This window comes from Dipodomys ordii, unplaced genomic scaffold (assembly GCF_000151885.1).
Source record: "Dipodomys ordii isolate 6190 unplaced genomic scaffold, Dord_2.0 Scaffold36, whole genome shotgun sequence".
NCBI lineage: Eukaryota > Metazoa > Chordata > Mammalia > Rodentia > Heteromyidae > Dipodomys > Dipodomys ordii.
The window spans coordinates 4,516,203-4,532,122 of NW_012267252.1; the positions used below are offsets into that span (position 1 = coordinate 4,516,203).

At 38.4% G+C, this 15,920-nt stretch overlaps 1 protein-coding gene across 1 annotated transcript in view; it reads left to right on the top strand.

The window, feature by feature from the left end:
* Positions 1-15,920, top strand: part of LOC105986590 (protein FAM178A-like) — an 82,476-nt gene that overhangs the window by 38,401 nt on the left and 28,155 nt on the right. Inside the window, exons 10-15 of the mRNA XM_013017587.1 lie at positions 1,069-1,144; positions 2,191-2,332; positions 7,119-7,224; positions 8,489-8,665; positions 11,892-11,989; positions 13,710-13,797. Coding sequence (XP_012873041.1) covers positions 1,069-1,144; positions 2,191-2,332; positions 7,119-7,224; positions 8,489-8,665; positions 11,892-11,989; positions 13,710-13,797 — 687 coding nt within the window. The remainder of the gene's footprint in view (positions 1-1,068; positions 1,145-2,190; positions 2,333-7,118; positions 7,225-8,488; positions 8,666-11,891; positions 11,990-13,709; positions 13,798-15,920) is intronic.

Genomic DNA, 15,920 nt, shown 5'->3' on the forward strand with positions numbered 1-15,920 from the left:
CTGTCCCTCAGCTCTTCAGCTCAAGGCTAGTACTCTACCACTTTAGCCACAGCGCCACTTCTGGCTTTTTTCTTTTTGCTTATGTGGTGCTGAGGAATTGAACCCAGGGCCTCATGCATGCAAGGGAAGTGCTCTACCACTGAGCCACCTTCCCAGCCCTGAGCCCAGGAATTTGAACCTGGTCAACATAGTGAGACACTGCCTCAAGAATTTTTTTAATTAAAAAACATTGTTGTATTAATCTATTTGTATATTTTTGAGTACTTATACTAGTTCATGGTTTGATTTTTACCTAATGTGATCAGTACAGCCTTATTTTTTTTAGTTAGAAAGACTTTTTTTTTTTTTGGTCCGTCATGGTGCTTGAACTCTGGACTTAGGCGCTGTCCCTCAGCTCTTCAACTCAAGGTAAGCGCTCTACCACTTGAGCCATAGTGCCACTTGCAGTTTTTTTTCTAGTGGTTTATTGGAGTTTAGAGTCTCATGGAGTTTCCTGCCTGGGCTGGCTTTGAACCGCGATCCTCAGATCTCAACCTCCTGAGTAGCTAGGATTACAGGCGTGAGCCACCAGCACCCGGCTTAGAAAGACATTTTTGATGGTTTCATATATTTATTTCTCTAAATATGATTGAAAGTTAAACAAACAAACAAAAAATACCAAGCCATGTGTTAGAGTTGAAGGAATTCTGACTTCAAATCAGATCTAGATTTAAATTTTACCTCTTCCATGTATCACATGTGTCACATTGGGCAACATATTTAATTTCTTTGAGTCTATTTGCTCATATGTGTTGTAAGAACTACTTTAGGGTTATTTTAAGAGTTAAATAAAGTGCATATACATTATCTTATGTTTCCTTTTTTTTTTTTTTTTTTTTTGCGACAGAGCCTTGTTATGTTTCCTACACTGGCCTTCAGTTCTCAATCCTCCTCCCTCAGCCTTCCAAAGTATTTGGCTATAGGAATGTGCCACCCTGCCAGGCTTAAAACATCTTTATATGCATCTAGCAAGTAATAAGCACTCATCTTTTCTGCTTTTTTACTTATATTGTCATTTACTTTTGACAGATGATGTCAGTTCATACAGACTGTATTGTATCAGTGCAGATTTTAAGTACATTAATGGAAATAACAATTAGAAATGGTAAGTACCTAAACTGACAGTAAATTGTAATATGTGTTATTGGTTGTTGTTAAATGCTTAATTTCATATTCTAAAATTAGGAGAAATTACTTTTGTAATCAAATATCTTTAAATATGAAACAAAATGTGCTACTCAGAAATGAAATGTGCTACTTAGAAATGTGTATCTACATTTCTCCAGTTGCAATGGGGAAAAGGGTATAAGATCTTAAAAATGGCAACACTTCCCTAATGTTCACCAAATCATGACTGACTTTGTATATTAAATGGAAATAGTTGTCAGTTTATTCATGTATAAATTCAGCTAATTTATTTAATTGGCTTATGAGTAAGCAATATTATTTGATAATGCACTTAGGCAGACTGAAAGCATATAAAATTATGAAAGGGCTGGGAAAGTGGCTTAGTGGTAGAGTGCTTCCCTTACATGTCTGAGGCCCTGGGTTCGATTCCTCAGCACCACATAAACAAAAAAAGCCAGAAGTAGCTCTGTGGCTCAAGTGGTAGAGCACTAGCCTTGAGCTGAAGATCTGAGGGACAGTGCCTAGGCCCAGAATTCAAGCCCCACGGCCACACACACAAAAAAAAGTATGAGCTGCTTTCTTATCTTTGAGAGCTACAGCATGTGGTTTACCTAATCACTTGTTTAAGGATTTACAACTGTAAAGGTACTAAAGATGACAAAAATCTTCCTGTGTTAACTGTAAGTTAGAATTTCTGTCATTTCTAGTTATTTCAAAATGTATTACTTCTTTCTTTTTACATTCTATTGTCTATCACTTAGGTATTTTCGTATATTTTTTTTCATTAACGATACTTTTAGTATTGTCAGTTCTGCAGAATCATTGTAATAATAACAAAGTTGGGCATGGTAATGAATGCTTGTTATCTCAGCATTTGGAAGGTCTGAAGCAGGAAGATCTCAAGTTCAAAGCCAGTTTGGGTCCTGTCTTTTAAAAAAATCTGTAGTAATCTGTTTTACATGCAGATTATTTGCAAATGAGTTTGTAAACCAGTGAAATAAAGGATTTTCTTCTTTTAATCAGATACTTTCAGTGACTCACCAATTTGGCCCTGGATTCCATCCTTGTCTGACATAGCAGCTGTGTTTTTCAATATGGGAATTGACTTTAGATCTTTATTTCCTTTGGAGAATCTTCAGCCAGACTTTAATGAAGACTATCTAATGTAAGTTTTCTTTTCATTGTTAACACCAATGTAACAGTAAGTTTTCTTTTCATTGTTAACACCAATGTTAACAATGTTAGCATCATTTTAAACAACTTACACAATATAACAGTAAATATTCACTTAATGAATTCTATATTCCGTATTTTTTTAAGTGAAAGTTAGGTCAATTTTAAGTTGATATTAACCTAAAAGTTATTGATATATTTAGCTGGAAAATAAGAGATATTCCCATGAAAAGTTTTTTTTTTAAGAAAGACTTCTTATTGTTATTTGATACTGTTTTGCAAATATTGGTCAAAGAAAATTAGATAAGAGAAAAAAGTGAGATGTAAAAATTGAGAAAGAGGGGGCTGGGAAGGTAGCTCAGTTAGTAAGTGCTTGCCTTGCTTGCATGAGGCCCTGGATTCAATTCCTCAGAACCACATAAGCACAAAAGGCCCGAAGTGGTGCTGTGGCTCAAGTGGTAGAGTGTTAGCCTTGAACTGAAAAGCTCAGGGACAGCGCCCAGGCCCAGAGTGCAGGTCCTACGACCAAAAAAAAAAAATATTGATAAAGAGTTGGTAAAAGATGATTTGATAAGTAATTTAATCTATACATCAGAGCCTGTAGATCAGTTAAATAAGCAAGCATTTCTGTTTACTTAATAAAGAGAAACAAGTAACCTTCATATTGTAAGATACACTGAAAAAAGAGACATCAGTGGCAGTAAAGGAAAAGGAAAATAACTAAAAGTAAAGTAATTAGAAACATGTATATGAAACATTAGTGAAGAACCTAAATAAATGGAAAGCCTATATCATGCTTTCATATACGAAAATTCAGGGGTTGGGGTATGGCTTAGGTGGTAGAAAGCATCATATGTAATGAGATCTTAATAATGTCAACAGGATTTTAGGGGTGCAGAACAGTTTGAGACAATACAACTGATTTTAACACCATATGGAAAAATAATATTCATGAAAGTTACATGTCATGACTCCCCTTCAGGCAACTTGAAAATAGTATGGTACAAGCTGGGCGCCTGTGGCTCATGCCTTTAATCCTAGCTACTCAGGAGGCTAAGATCTGAGGATCATGGTTCAGAGCCAGCCCAGGCAGAAAAGTCTGTGAGTCTCTGATCTCCAATAAAGCACTATGAAACTGGAGATAGCGCTGTGGCTCAAGAGGTAGAGCACTAGCCATGAGCTGAAGAGCGCAGGGACAGTGCCCTGGCCCAGAGTTCAAGCCCCATGATCGACAAAAAGAAAAATAATAATATGGTACAAATAGGAGGACACAAAGTTCCACCAGAATAACAAAGTGTGAGGTCCAAATATGATTTAGTATATGCTAAATGTCACATTCAAAAAATGAAGCAGGAGCTAGGTGCTGGTGGGTCACACCTATAATCCTAACTATTCAAGAGCCTGAGATCTGAGGATTGAAGTTCAAAGCCAGCCCGGGCAGGAAAGTCTGTGAGACTCTTATCTCCAATTAACTACCAGAAAACTGGAAGTGATGCTGTGGCTCAAGTGGTAGAGCGCTCACCTTGAGTTGAAGAGCTGAGGGACAGCACCCAGGCCTAGAGTTCAAGCCCCATGACCAATCAAAAAAAACAAAAACAAAAAAATGCAGGGCACTGGTGGCTCACACCTGTAATCCTAGCTATTCAAAATGATGAGATCTAGCTATTCAAAATGATGAAATCTAAGGTTTTGGCATGTAGAAGCCAGTGAAGGCAGCAAAGCCCAAGAGACTCTTAGACTCTTATCTCCAAATAACTACCAAAAAAGCAGGAAGTGGAGCTGTAGGTCAAGTGGTAGAGGGCAGGCCTTGAGCACAAAAGCTCTGGGACAGTATCCAGGCCCTGGAGTTCAATCCACCAAAAAAAAAAAAAAAAGGATGGGGGGGAGTAAGCTGTTCAGTATCTGGTTTTACCTAGAATCTGGAAAGCCAGTCAGTGACCTGGGGGGAAAACTGAACTTATTGAACTTATACTTCAGATTTATAATTCAAAGATATAAATAAATATACACAATAAAAACATTAAAAAGTAAGCCCAGCACGGGTGGTTCATACCTGTAATCCTAGCTACTTAGGAGGCTGAGATCTAAAAAAATCTGTGGTTCCTGGTTTGAAGCCAGACCATGCAGGAAAGTCCATGAGAAACTTAACTCCAGTGAACCACTAGAAAACTGGAAGTAGTGGGCTCAAAGTGGTAGAGCACTAGCCTTGAGTGAAAAAGCTCAGACCCTGAGTTCAAGCCCAATGACTCACTAAAAAGCAGAAAGCATGTCAAGTATTACCTGGTATGAGGGCATTCTGGACACAGGCAAAGAAGGATTGCTAGTTATAGAGGTCAGCCTGTTCTATATAGTGAGACCTAGTCTAGAAAAGCTAAGAGTAGAGCATTTCTATAATCCCAGCTTTTCAGGAGGCAAAGATTGAGAGAATAGCATTTCCATGCCAGCCCAGCAAAAAGCAAGAACATATCTCATGATCCCATTTTAGGCATGGGTGGAAGGATTAGCATCTAGGGCTAGCCCCAGGCAAAGAGCACAGCTCTGACTTGGAAAATAAGGAAAGTAAAGTGTGGCTCAGGTGGTTGAGTGCTTACCTGCTATGTGTATGACTGAGTTCTACCTCCAGCGTCAATAAAACAAATTAAGTGAAAATAATAGAATCTGGCCATGGATTTGAGGTTTTTATTCATTATAGAGACCGTGTATGGTAGTGAAATAAATACAACATACAAAATTTATTACACTAGTGTTGATTAACTAGATTTCTACCTTCTATGTGTATCCTTAAGTTACAACTCTTTAATCACAGGTTGGTTATGCTGGCCTTCTGTAGTCACTTCATTAGCAAGAATCAGGTATGATTGAAGTTGATTTACAATGAATAACAAAAGAGTTTCAGGAGGCCAGGTGCTGTTGCCTCATGCTTGTAATCCTAGCTACTCTGGAAGCTGAAATCTGAGGATCAAGGTTTAGTGTCACCCCAAAGCAGACAAAGCTTCACCACTCTTGTCTCCAACAAAAGGCCAGACCTGGAGTTGTAGCTCAAGTAGTAAAGCACCAACCATGAGCAAAAACACCAACAAGTGTGTGAGGCTCTGCATTTAAGTCTCAGTAACCAGCACCAAAAAAGCTTCTGAGAAGAAAGATCAAATTATTTTTTACACTACAAGTGGTAATATATTCACATTTATTTATATATAAAATACTGTCAGAAGAAAGGATTAAAACTAGTGGCTAATTGTGGGAAGAGGAAATGGGTAGGAAGCTAGGTGAGAGGACATCTCTTCATCGCATATTGTACCTCAATACGGTTGTTGTTGTTGTTGTTGTTGTATTTTAACCTAACAATGTAAATGTACTGTTGAGTAAAAAAAAAATTAACAAAACCAGCTATGCTTTGAAAGCCGATTTTATGCCTCTCCCTGTCTCTGAGCGCCTTTAATTGTTAAATCTCTTCCATGGCTACTGACAACCTGAACTCAAACTAGAATGCTTAGAATTATTTGTTTAGGGGCTGGGAAGGTAGCTCAGCAGTAGAGCGCTTGCCTTGCAAGCATGAGGCCCTGGGTTCGATTCCTCAGCACCACGTAAACAGAAAAAGCCGGAAGTGGCGCTGTGGCTCCAGTGGTAGAGCGCTAGCCTTGAGCTAAAGAGCTGAGGGACAGCGCCCAGGCCCAGAGTTCAGGCCCCATGACTGGCAAAAAAAAAAAAGAATTATTTGTTTATATCGTTATAGAAGGTTTTGTTTTGTTTTTCCATGCCTCGGGCTGGGCCTGCATGCTGTCCCTGAGCTTTTTTGTTCAAGGATAGTGTTCTTCCACTTGAACCACAGCTCTGCTTCTGACTTTTGGAGATAAGAGTCTCACAGACTTTCCTGCCTAGGCTGGCTTTGAACCAAGAGCCTAAGATCTCAGCCTCCTGAGTTGCTATGATTGCAGGTGTGTGCCAGTGGCACCTGGCTTGCTATGGAAATTTTTACAGGCCATTTACGAGGTTGTGAGTTCTTTGTCATCAGAGTCACTTCCTCCATAGCTTTTTGCCACTAAGAGCATTGAGGATAATATGAAATAGCTAGTTCAAAGGAAAGCTAATGCATAGAAATAGAAATCAATCATACTGATAGTTACTTCCACTTGGAGGTAGCAAATTGACTTGGATCTGGTATGATGGGTCTCGGGTTGATGGAAATGATCTGTTTCTTGTTTTGGATGATAGTTACAGTAATATATGCTTATCAAACAATTTAAATGGGGGCTGGAGTGTTGCTTAGGAGTAGAGAGATTGCCTAGTATGCATGAAACCCTGGGTTTGATTCCTCAGTGCCACATACACAGAAAAAGCCGGAAGTGGTGCTGTGCTCAAGTGGTAGACCACTACTAGCCTTGAGTGAAAAAGCTCAGGGACTCAAGCCCCAGAACTGACAAAAAAGAAAAAAGAAAAGAAATTTAAATGGGTACACATTCCTTTTGTTGTATATAAAATTGTCAGTGGGGTATAGTTTTAAAAAAGTAATTGTTTTATGGAATTGTAACCCCTTTGCACAACAACAAAATGATGATAATAAGTAATGATAATAATATGTAAAAAAATAAGATAATAATAAGGTAGACATAGTGGTGGAACCTATAATAACAGCTTACGCTGGAGTCTAAGGCAGGATTTCAAGTTTGAGTCCAGCCTGGGCAACATGAGATCCCATCTAAAGAAAGAAAAAGACAAAAAAGTATTTGTTGAAGTGTTTCTTATAATAAATAATTTTATATTGCTTTATTCCTTACTAGTTCTGAAATATTGACACCATTGGGGGGAAAAGGAAGTAAAGAAGATTCATCTTGTAAGCCAATATTTTCAACTCTTCCTGAAACCAACATTTTAAATGTAGTTAAGGTAGGAAAAAGCTATTTTGTATGTCTTTAGCAAAGAGCTAGAGCCATTTCAGTTTTGTAGTTTTTTTTTAATCTACTAGCTTCATACCAAGTGATTATAATTTTGAAATGAGTAATTTTTTAGTTAGAATATATGAAAAAAAGAAGCATTACTTATAATTTAGTGATTAAGAAGAACAATGTGAAAACATTTTTAATGATAGAAGCAAATAAGTGATTCTTCTGAACCATTAAAAATATATTGAACCAGGAGCATGGGTCAAGTCATAAGTCCCTGAGTTCAATCCCTAGTACCAGGAAAGACATAACTATATGGGTGGGTGGGTAGGTGTGTGTGTGTATGAGAGAGAGAGAGAGAATTAAAAAGAGAGAATATAAAGAGAGAAAGCATATAGAAATACATGTGTAGCTGGGTGCCGTTGGCTCACACTTGAAATTCTAAATACTTGGAAGGCTGAGATCTAAGGATCCTGGTTTGAAGCCAGCCAAAAGCAGGAAAGACTCTTAGCTCCAATTAACTACCAAAAAGCCCAAAGGAGAGCTGTGGCTCTAGTGGTAGAATGCTACCTTTGAGCAAAAAAAGCTCAGAGATAGCACTCAGGCTATGAGTTCAAGCCCCAGGACCAGCACATACACACACAAAAAGTGTGTGTGTATACATTCACAGACACATATACATATATCTAAATCAAACAAATATGTATATTTATATACACACTTTTATTTATATTTATTAAAATCTTGTTGGGCTAAAATTCTAGCAACTTGAAAAGTAGAGATCAGAAAAATTGCAGTTCAAGACCAGCCTAGGCAAAAAAAAAAAAAACAACTTTGAGCACCTCTTTTCCTCTATCTAAATCAATAAAAAATGATAAACATGGTGATATCAGCCTATCATATCAACTACACAGGCAGTGTAAATAGGAGGATTACTGTTCAGGCCAGCCCTTGGAATAACTATTTGAAAAATAGTTAAACTTTTTAAGCTGTGGGTAGAACTCAAGTAATGGAACAGTTGTGTGGCAAGCACATTGGTCCTTAGTTCAAAATCAGTATGGCCAAAATGGAAAACCTTGAAAATGGGGGGAAAAAAACTAATACTTGTCCCTCCATTCTACCATTAGCATTAATCTTTCTGGCCACCTTTTCCTAGACATGTTATTTGTTACCTGTCTAGTTTTCTTTTGTGTCTTATCAAAAAAAAATTGTAACTGTTCAGGTAAAATATATTTTCTTTAAGTTACTTTGTGTGTTTGTGTCAAAAGTTTCTAGGCTTGTGTACATCTATACATCCAGAAGGTTACCAAGATCGGGAAATAATGTTGCTGATTTTAATGTTGTTTAAAATGAGTTTGGAAAAACAGCTGACACAGATTCCTCTAGTAGACTTTCAGAGCCTCCTGATAAACCTGATGAAAAATATCAGAGATTGGAACACAAAGGTAACATTACTAAAATTACATTACATCAGTATTGTCTTTTTGTAAATCATTAAAATTTGACTCCTGCAGTACATGTAGAAATTGTATTTAATGGGGTTGGAGGTATGGCTCAGTTGGTAGAACACCAGCCAATGAGCAAAAGCATCAGTTTGAGTTCCCATCTCAGACCAAAAAAAAAAATAAGGTATATTTAAGTTCAGCTAAGATCTTTGGAAGATAAAAAGAGAACTTGGGGAAATATTGGGGGCAGGAGGAGTTTGTTTGGTGCCAATTCTGGGCCTTGAATTCAGGGCCCTGGGTGCTGTCCCTGAGATGTTTTTTTTTTTTTTTTTGCTCAAGGCTGAGCTGTGCTACTTGAACCACAACTCCACATCTGGCTTTTTGGTGGTTAATTGGAGATAGGAGTCTCATAGACATTCCTGCCTAGTCTAATGCTCATATTTCAGTCTCCTGAGTGGGATTACAGACATGAGCCATCTGTACCTCGTGGTATTGTAATTTTTTTAATAATTGTTTTGTTTTGTCGGTCGTGGAGCTTGAACTCTGGGCTTGGGCGCTGTCGCTGCACTCTTCAGCTCAAGGCCAGCGCTCTACTGCTTGAGCCAAGCTCCATTTCTGGTTTTCTAGAGGTTTATTGGAGATAAGAGTCTCACCGAGTTTCTTGCCCAGGCTGGCTTTGAACTGAGATCCTCAGATCTCAGCCTCCTGAGTAGCTAGGATTACAGGCATGAGCCACCAGCACCCAGCTTCAATAATTTTTGATACCAGTCTTTTCTAAGGTTACAGGTAATCCACAAAGTGGAAATTAATGAACTAAGAGGGTTATTCATTTATAGTAAATAACATTATGGATATACTGTCAATTAAGTATTCATGTAAGTGCTAGAGATTCAACTGTGAAAAGGACTGTGTCCTTGCCCTCATGTGGCTTTCATCCTACTTAGGTGATAAGTAGATGGAGATTTTAGTAACATATCAAGTGTGATTAGGTGCAACATCGAAAAGTAAAGTAGGACAAGCTAGGCACCGTTGATTTGCACCTGTAATCCTAGCTACTCAGGAGCTTGAGATCTGAAGATCTTGGTTCAAAGTCAGCCCTGTCAGGAATGTCTGTGAGACTCTTTATCTCCAATTAACCACCAGAAAACTGGAAGTGGTGCTGTGGCTCAAGTGGTAGAGTACTCACCTTGAGCTGAAGGGACAGCGTCTAAGCCCAGAGTTTAAGCTCCACAACTGACAACAAAAAAAAAGTAAAGTAGGACATGGGAAGAGAAAGTAGTAAGGCAAGAATGCCATGTTATTTCATACGAAAAAACCTTTCTGAAGTTGTATCTAAGTAGACACTTAAATGAAGTGATAATATGAGTCATATCTACAGCCAGAATATGAGTTGTACTTCCATAGCCATATGGAGAGTAAACATGTATAGTTTTTATTAGGCCTTTTAAAAGATTCTATTATTTTTAATGGAAAGTTTAAAACATACACAGAAGTATGGAGGAGTATGAGAAACCCTTAGGAACTGTCACCTAGCTTCAAATGTTTTCCAGTCATAATCCTCTTGTTGATTTCATCCCTATATTTCCTTCCTCTATTTTATCAGATTTTATTTTTTGGCGGGGGGGAGGGTTATGTGTGTGTGTGTGTATGTCAGTCTTGGGACTTGACCTCAGAGCAGGGCCTTGAAATCAGGGCCTGGGTGCTGTTAATAAGCTTTTGTGCTCAAGGATAGCACCACTTTGAGCTACAACTCCAGTTCCAGCCTTTTAGTAGTTAAGAGATAGGAGTCTCACTGAATTTCCTGTCCAAGCTGCCTTTGAACCACATCCTCAAATCTTAGCCTCCTGTTTACAAGCATGAGCTACCAGGGCCTGGCATCATCAGATTATTTTGGAACCCCACTGCTAGACTTTTAAAATACTGGAATCAGGGTTGGTAGAGTGTTAGCCAATGAGGGAAAGCATCCAAGTACCAAGTTTGAGTCCATGTCTCGGACCTTAAAAAACAAGAAAAGAAAAGGAATAAAAATTCTGGAATTGTCGGGCGCCAGTTGCTCACACCTGTAATCCTTGCTACTTAGGCTGTGATTCTGAGAATCTAGGTTGGAAAGCCAGCCTGGGCTGGAAAGTCTACAAGACTCTTATCTCCATTTAACCACCAAAAAAATAGCCAGAAGTAGAGCTGTAGCTTAAGTGGTAGAGCATTAGCTTTGAGCACAAAAGCTCAGGGACAGCACCTAGACTCTTGAGTACAAGCCCCTGGACTGGCACAGAAAGGAAATAGTACAATAGGGAAAGGTGTGGTTTAAGTGGTAGAGCATCTGTGTGGCAACCATAGGCCCTTGAGTTCAAAGTCTAGTGCTTCCACTATCCCTCCAGAACCCTCCCAAAAAATACTAGAGCCCAGGCACTCAAAAGACAAAGCTGGCACCAGTTTTGGCACTGTAATCTTGGTTATCCAGAATGCTGAGATTTGAGGATTACTGTTCAAAGCCAACCCAGGCAGAAGCGTCCTAGAGATTCTGATTCTAATTAACCAACAAAATCCCATCCTGACTTAAGTGGAACAGCAGCAGCCATGAGCACAAAATCAAACAAATGTGCCAAATGAGATTGGGAGGTCCTGAGATCAAGCCTTCAAAATAAAAAGGTGGATGAGCCAGGCGCATGGTGGCTCCTGCTGGTAATCCTAGCTACTGAGGAGGCTAAGATCTGAGGATCGTGGTTCAAAACCAGCCAGGAAGAAAAGTCTCCATGAGACTCTTATCTCCAATTAACTACCAGAAAACTGGAAGTAGCACTGTGGCTCAAGTGTAGAGCACTCACCTTGCGCTGAAGAATGCAAGGACAGTGCCCAGGGCCAGAATTCAAGCCCTGCAACCCACAAAAAAAAAAAGGTGGAGGGAAATAGGCTCCCTAAAGTACAAAAATTCTAGATCAGGAACTTACATGATTGTATGTGACTCTCATACTTAGAAAGTGATATTTGTGTTTATTTTACTTTATTTTTCTAAGAGGAACCATTTAAATATAGATAGAGATAATGTAAGATAAACAATCTATATTGTATATATTTAACAGTTTTTAGACTCCATGTATCCTGAAAAAAACTTGTGTTCCATTTTGTTAATGCTTCCATTATTAAAGGAAGGGAGATGTAGATTTGATGTCTTCTTTTTAAAAGAAAATCTTTCTTTTTTTTCTTTCTTTCTTTTTTTTAATTACAGATGCATGAACTCTGTCTGGGCATAAATAAACTCTCCAGTCATCCTCACAACCTTTTGTGGTTGGTACAGCTAGTTCCTAACTGGACATCACGTGGAAGGTATAGGAAAATGAGATATGTATCAAGAAAAATTTTATAATGTTTAATGAAATGCTCTTAGATCATTTATTTAAATTCATAATTTTGTAACTTTAATTTTTTTGCTGAAATAAGATCTTGCTTCATAGCCCATATTGGCTTAGAACTTGCTATAACCCAAGTTAACCCCAAACACCTGGTCCTTCTGCTTCAGATTCTCAAATGCTAGGGTTACAAGTTTGCATCACCAAGTCAGTCCACTCATTTTTTTTATTTATTTTTTGTTCCAGTACTGAGGTTTGAACTCAGGGCCTGGGTACTGTCCCTGAACTTTTTTGCTTGAGCCATAGATCCACTTCAGGCTTTCAGGTTTTAATTGGAAATGAGTCTCACGGCAGGCTGGCTTCAAACCCCAATCTGCTGGTACACATTCTTATCAGTTCAAAGTTAGATCAAAGCCTTTTATTTCCTTAACTAACTATCTATCTATCTATCTATCTCTATATCTATCTCTATCTACCTACCTACCTACCTTTCTATCTGTCTGGATGGCCTGATTCTGATTCTTCAGATCGTATTATATTCTTTTGTTGTTGTTATTTATTTTAAAAAGTTAAAAATTTAAGCCAAGCACCATTGACTCACACCTTTAATCTTAGCTTCCCAGGAAGCTTTGATCTGAAGATCACTGTCCAAAGTCACCCTGGGCAGAAAAGTCCACAAGACTCTTTTTTTTTTTTTTTGGCAGTCATGGGGCTTGAACTCTGGGCTTGGGCGCTGTCACTTCCGGTTTTCTAGTGGCTTATGGGAGATAAGAATCTCACGGATTTTCCTGTCCAGGCTGGCTTTGAACCTCGATCCTCAGATCTCAGCCTCCTGAGTAGCTAGGATTACAGGTGTGAGCAACCGGGAGCCTGGCTTCCACAAGACTCTTATCTCCAGTAAACTACTCAGAAAAAGCTGTAAGTAGTACTATAGTATAGCTCAAGTGGTAGGCTAGTGAACAAAAGAAACTTGGACAAAAGAAACTCAGGGACAGAGCCTAGGCCCAGAAATTAAATTTGTATTTCACAGTTGTGAAGACTAGAAGTTTAGGATTAGAATATATTCTGATGAAGTATTTCTTCCAGGTTGGAGAGCCACCAGCGCCTGGCTCTTGACTTTTGAGTTTATATGATAACAAAACAATATAGGTGACACATACCCTAAAAATGAATTCATTTTCTTTCTTAAGCAGAGAACTTAATTGTTCCAGCAATAAAATAGAATGCTTTGTATTAGTAAATTAGCAAGATTTAAAAAAAAAAAAAAGGTAAGGGATCTTGCTAATTTACTTAGCTTTAAGCAATTCTGACATCATGTTCAATTTTCTTTTTTTTCTTCCAGTCCTGGGCTTGAACTCAGAGCCTGGGCACTGTCCATGAGCTTCTTTTGCTCAAGTCTAGCACTATACCACTTACGCCATAGTGCTCTTTCCAGCTTTTTCTGCTTATGTGGTACTGAGGAATTTAACCCAGGGCTTCATACATGCTAGGCAAACACACTAAATCACATTCCCAGCCCTGTACAAATATTTTACATAAAAATCTTTACCATTCTTCAATAGTTGGTTCTTATACAGCCTTTTTTTTTGGAACATTGCCTGTATTTCAAATTAGAACTAGAAGAACTTTTGGCTTGTTTATTTACATTCCAAGGAATATTAAGCTGAGTTCTAAATAGTTTCAAATTATAATTCCAGGCAACTGAGACAGTGTCTAAGTCTAGTGATTATTTCAAAGCTTTTGGAGGAGAAACCTGAAGATGTCCCTAATGCCAGTAATCTGCAGGTATGAATATACTTTTACTTTTAATAAATGGGAGAGGTAGTGAAATGTAGAGAAAATTGATAAATCCTAATCAAAACTTCTGAGGTTAAATCTCAGCTTTCAGCCATGAAATTCATGTAATTGTGTGTGTGTGTGTGTGCGTGTGCATGCGTGAGTGTGTGTGTGTGTGCGTGCGTGCTGAGGCTTGAACTCAGAGCCTGGTGCTTTTGCTCAGTTTTTTAACTTATATTGGTATTATACCACTTGGACCACATTTCAAATTCTGGCTTTTTGCTAGGTAATTGAAGATAATAGTCTTTTGGATTTGTCTACCAATACTAGCTTCTCATCTTTTTCATGGTACTTAACCACATCTAGTTTCTTCATCTGTGAAATGAAGATGGTAATCCTTTTACAATAAATATAAGATGGATGTGGATAGTCAGATAAATTAATGAATAAATTCTTGGAAAAGCCATGTTACTATATTGAATGAGATTATTAGTTCATTTTATCAAGTTTAGCAGTATTATGACATTAGAAATTCCAGAGCTATTACATTTATTAACTATCTTGTACCTATTTTGATGTTGAGTGGTCTTTTTAGATCATAGAACTTAGGTGTGATTTACCTCCAATACTTATTCAGTTTGAATATGTCACTATTAACATATGCTGTGGAAACTACTCGGAGATGTTGATAGGATTCAAAGATCTACTTTTAGTTTGTTTCAGAAAGTCAACATAGAACCTAATCTGTGTGCCTGTGTTGTTCTTATTTGAGTAGCAGTTGAGTACAAGATTCTCCATTATAGATCCTGGGAATAAATTAAAATATTAAAAGATTAGAGATCTGCCTTTGCATAATCTAGTGATTGTAACAAAATAAAATCACCACTGAGGGTTAACTAGTATAGTAAAAACAGTATTAGAAGTAAGTATAAGATGCTGCAGGACAAAAGATAAATGGGATGGCTTTTTTTTACTCCAGGTTGAAGTAGATTTGATTCTAGAAATACGAACCACCAAAGTAGCAAATTGCTCTCAATTCTTGCAGTGATATTCACTGCCTTTAAGAGATGAAGATAGGATTTCTGCTTTTTTTTCTTTTTTCTTTTTTGGCCAGTCCTGGGTCTTGAACTCAGGGCCTGGGCACTGTCCTTGAGTTTCTTTTGCTCAAGGCTTGCACTCTACCACTTGAGCCACAGCGCTATTTTGGGTTTTTCTGTTTATGTGGTACTGAGGAATGGAACCCATGGCTTCATGCATGCAAGGCAAGCACTCTACCACTAAACCACCTTGTCAGCCCTGCAATTTACTTCTTAGCTGTTCTCTATTCTTTTTTTGTGTGGCTAGTACCAGAGCTAGAACTTAGGCCTGAGCACTGTTGCTGATTGCTCAAGGCTAGTGCTCTACTACTTGTTTTTGTTGGTTTACTAGAATAAGAGTCTCACAGACTTTTCTGCCAGGGTTTATTTTGAACTACCATCCTCCTATCTTAGCCTCCTGAGAGGGTAGGGTTACAGGCATGAGCCAATAGACCCAGGACTCTTCTCTCTTCTCATTACCTTTTCCTTTTGAATGAGTAACTCCTCAGGCTTACTACTTTATATTCAAATTACACAGATTAGATGTGATTTTTTTTTTCTATCCACTTTTTTTTTTTTTGTATGTGTACTATATCGGAGCTTTAATTCAAGGCCTCAAACTTTTGCTGGGCTTTCTTTAGAACTTACACTGGTTCTACCACTTGAGCCACAACTCCAGCCTTACCCAGTTGCTTACAGTGCTTCTTTCCAGTGATTTACATCCACAAGGAAATTCAATTGTGTTTGTTTTCAACTAAATTTCAGAGAAAGCATTTCCTTGACCTTAGCTGAATGGTTTGGTCTGCTAAGCATTTATACTAAATCTTTAACTAAAAAACAATTGAAGGGGCTGGGAAGGTGGCTCAGTGGTAGAGCGCTTGCCTTGCATGCCTGAGGCCCTGAGTTCGATTCCTCAGCACCACGTAAGCAAAAAGGAAAAAAAAAAGCCGGAAGTGACACTGTGGCTCAAGTGGTAGAGCGCTAGCCTTGAGCTGAAGAGCTGAGGGACAGCACCCAGGCCCAGAGTTCAGGCCCCACGACCGGACCCCCCCCCAA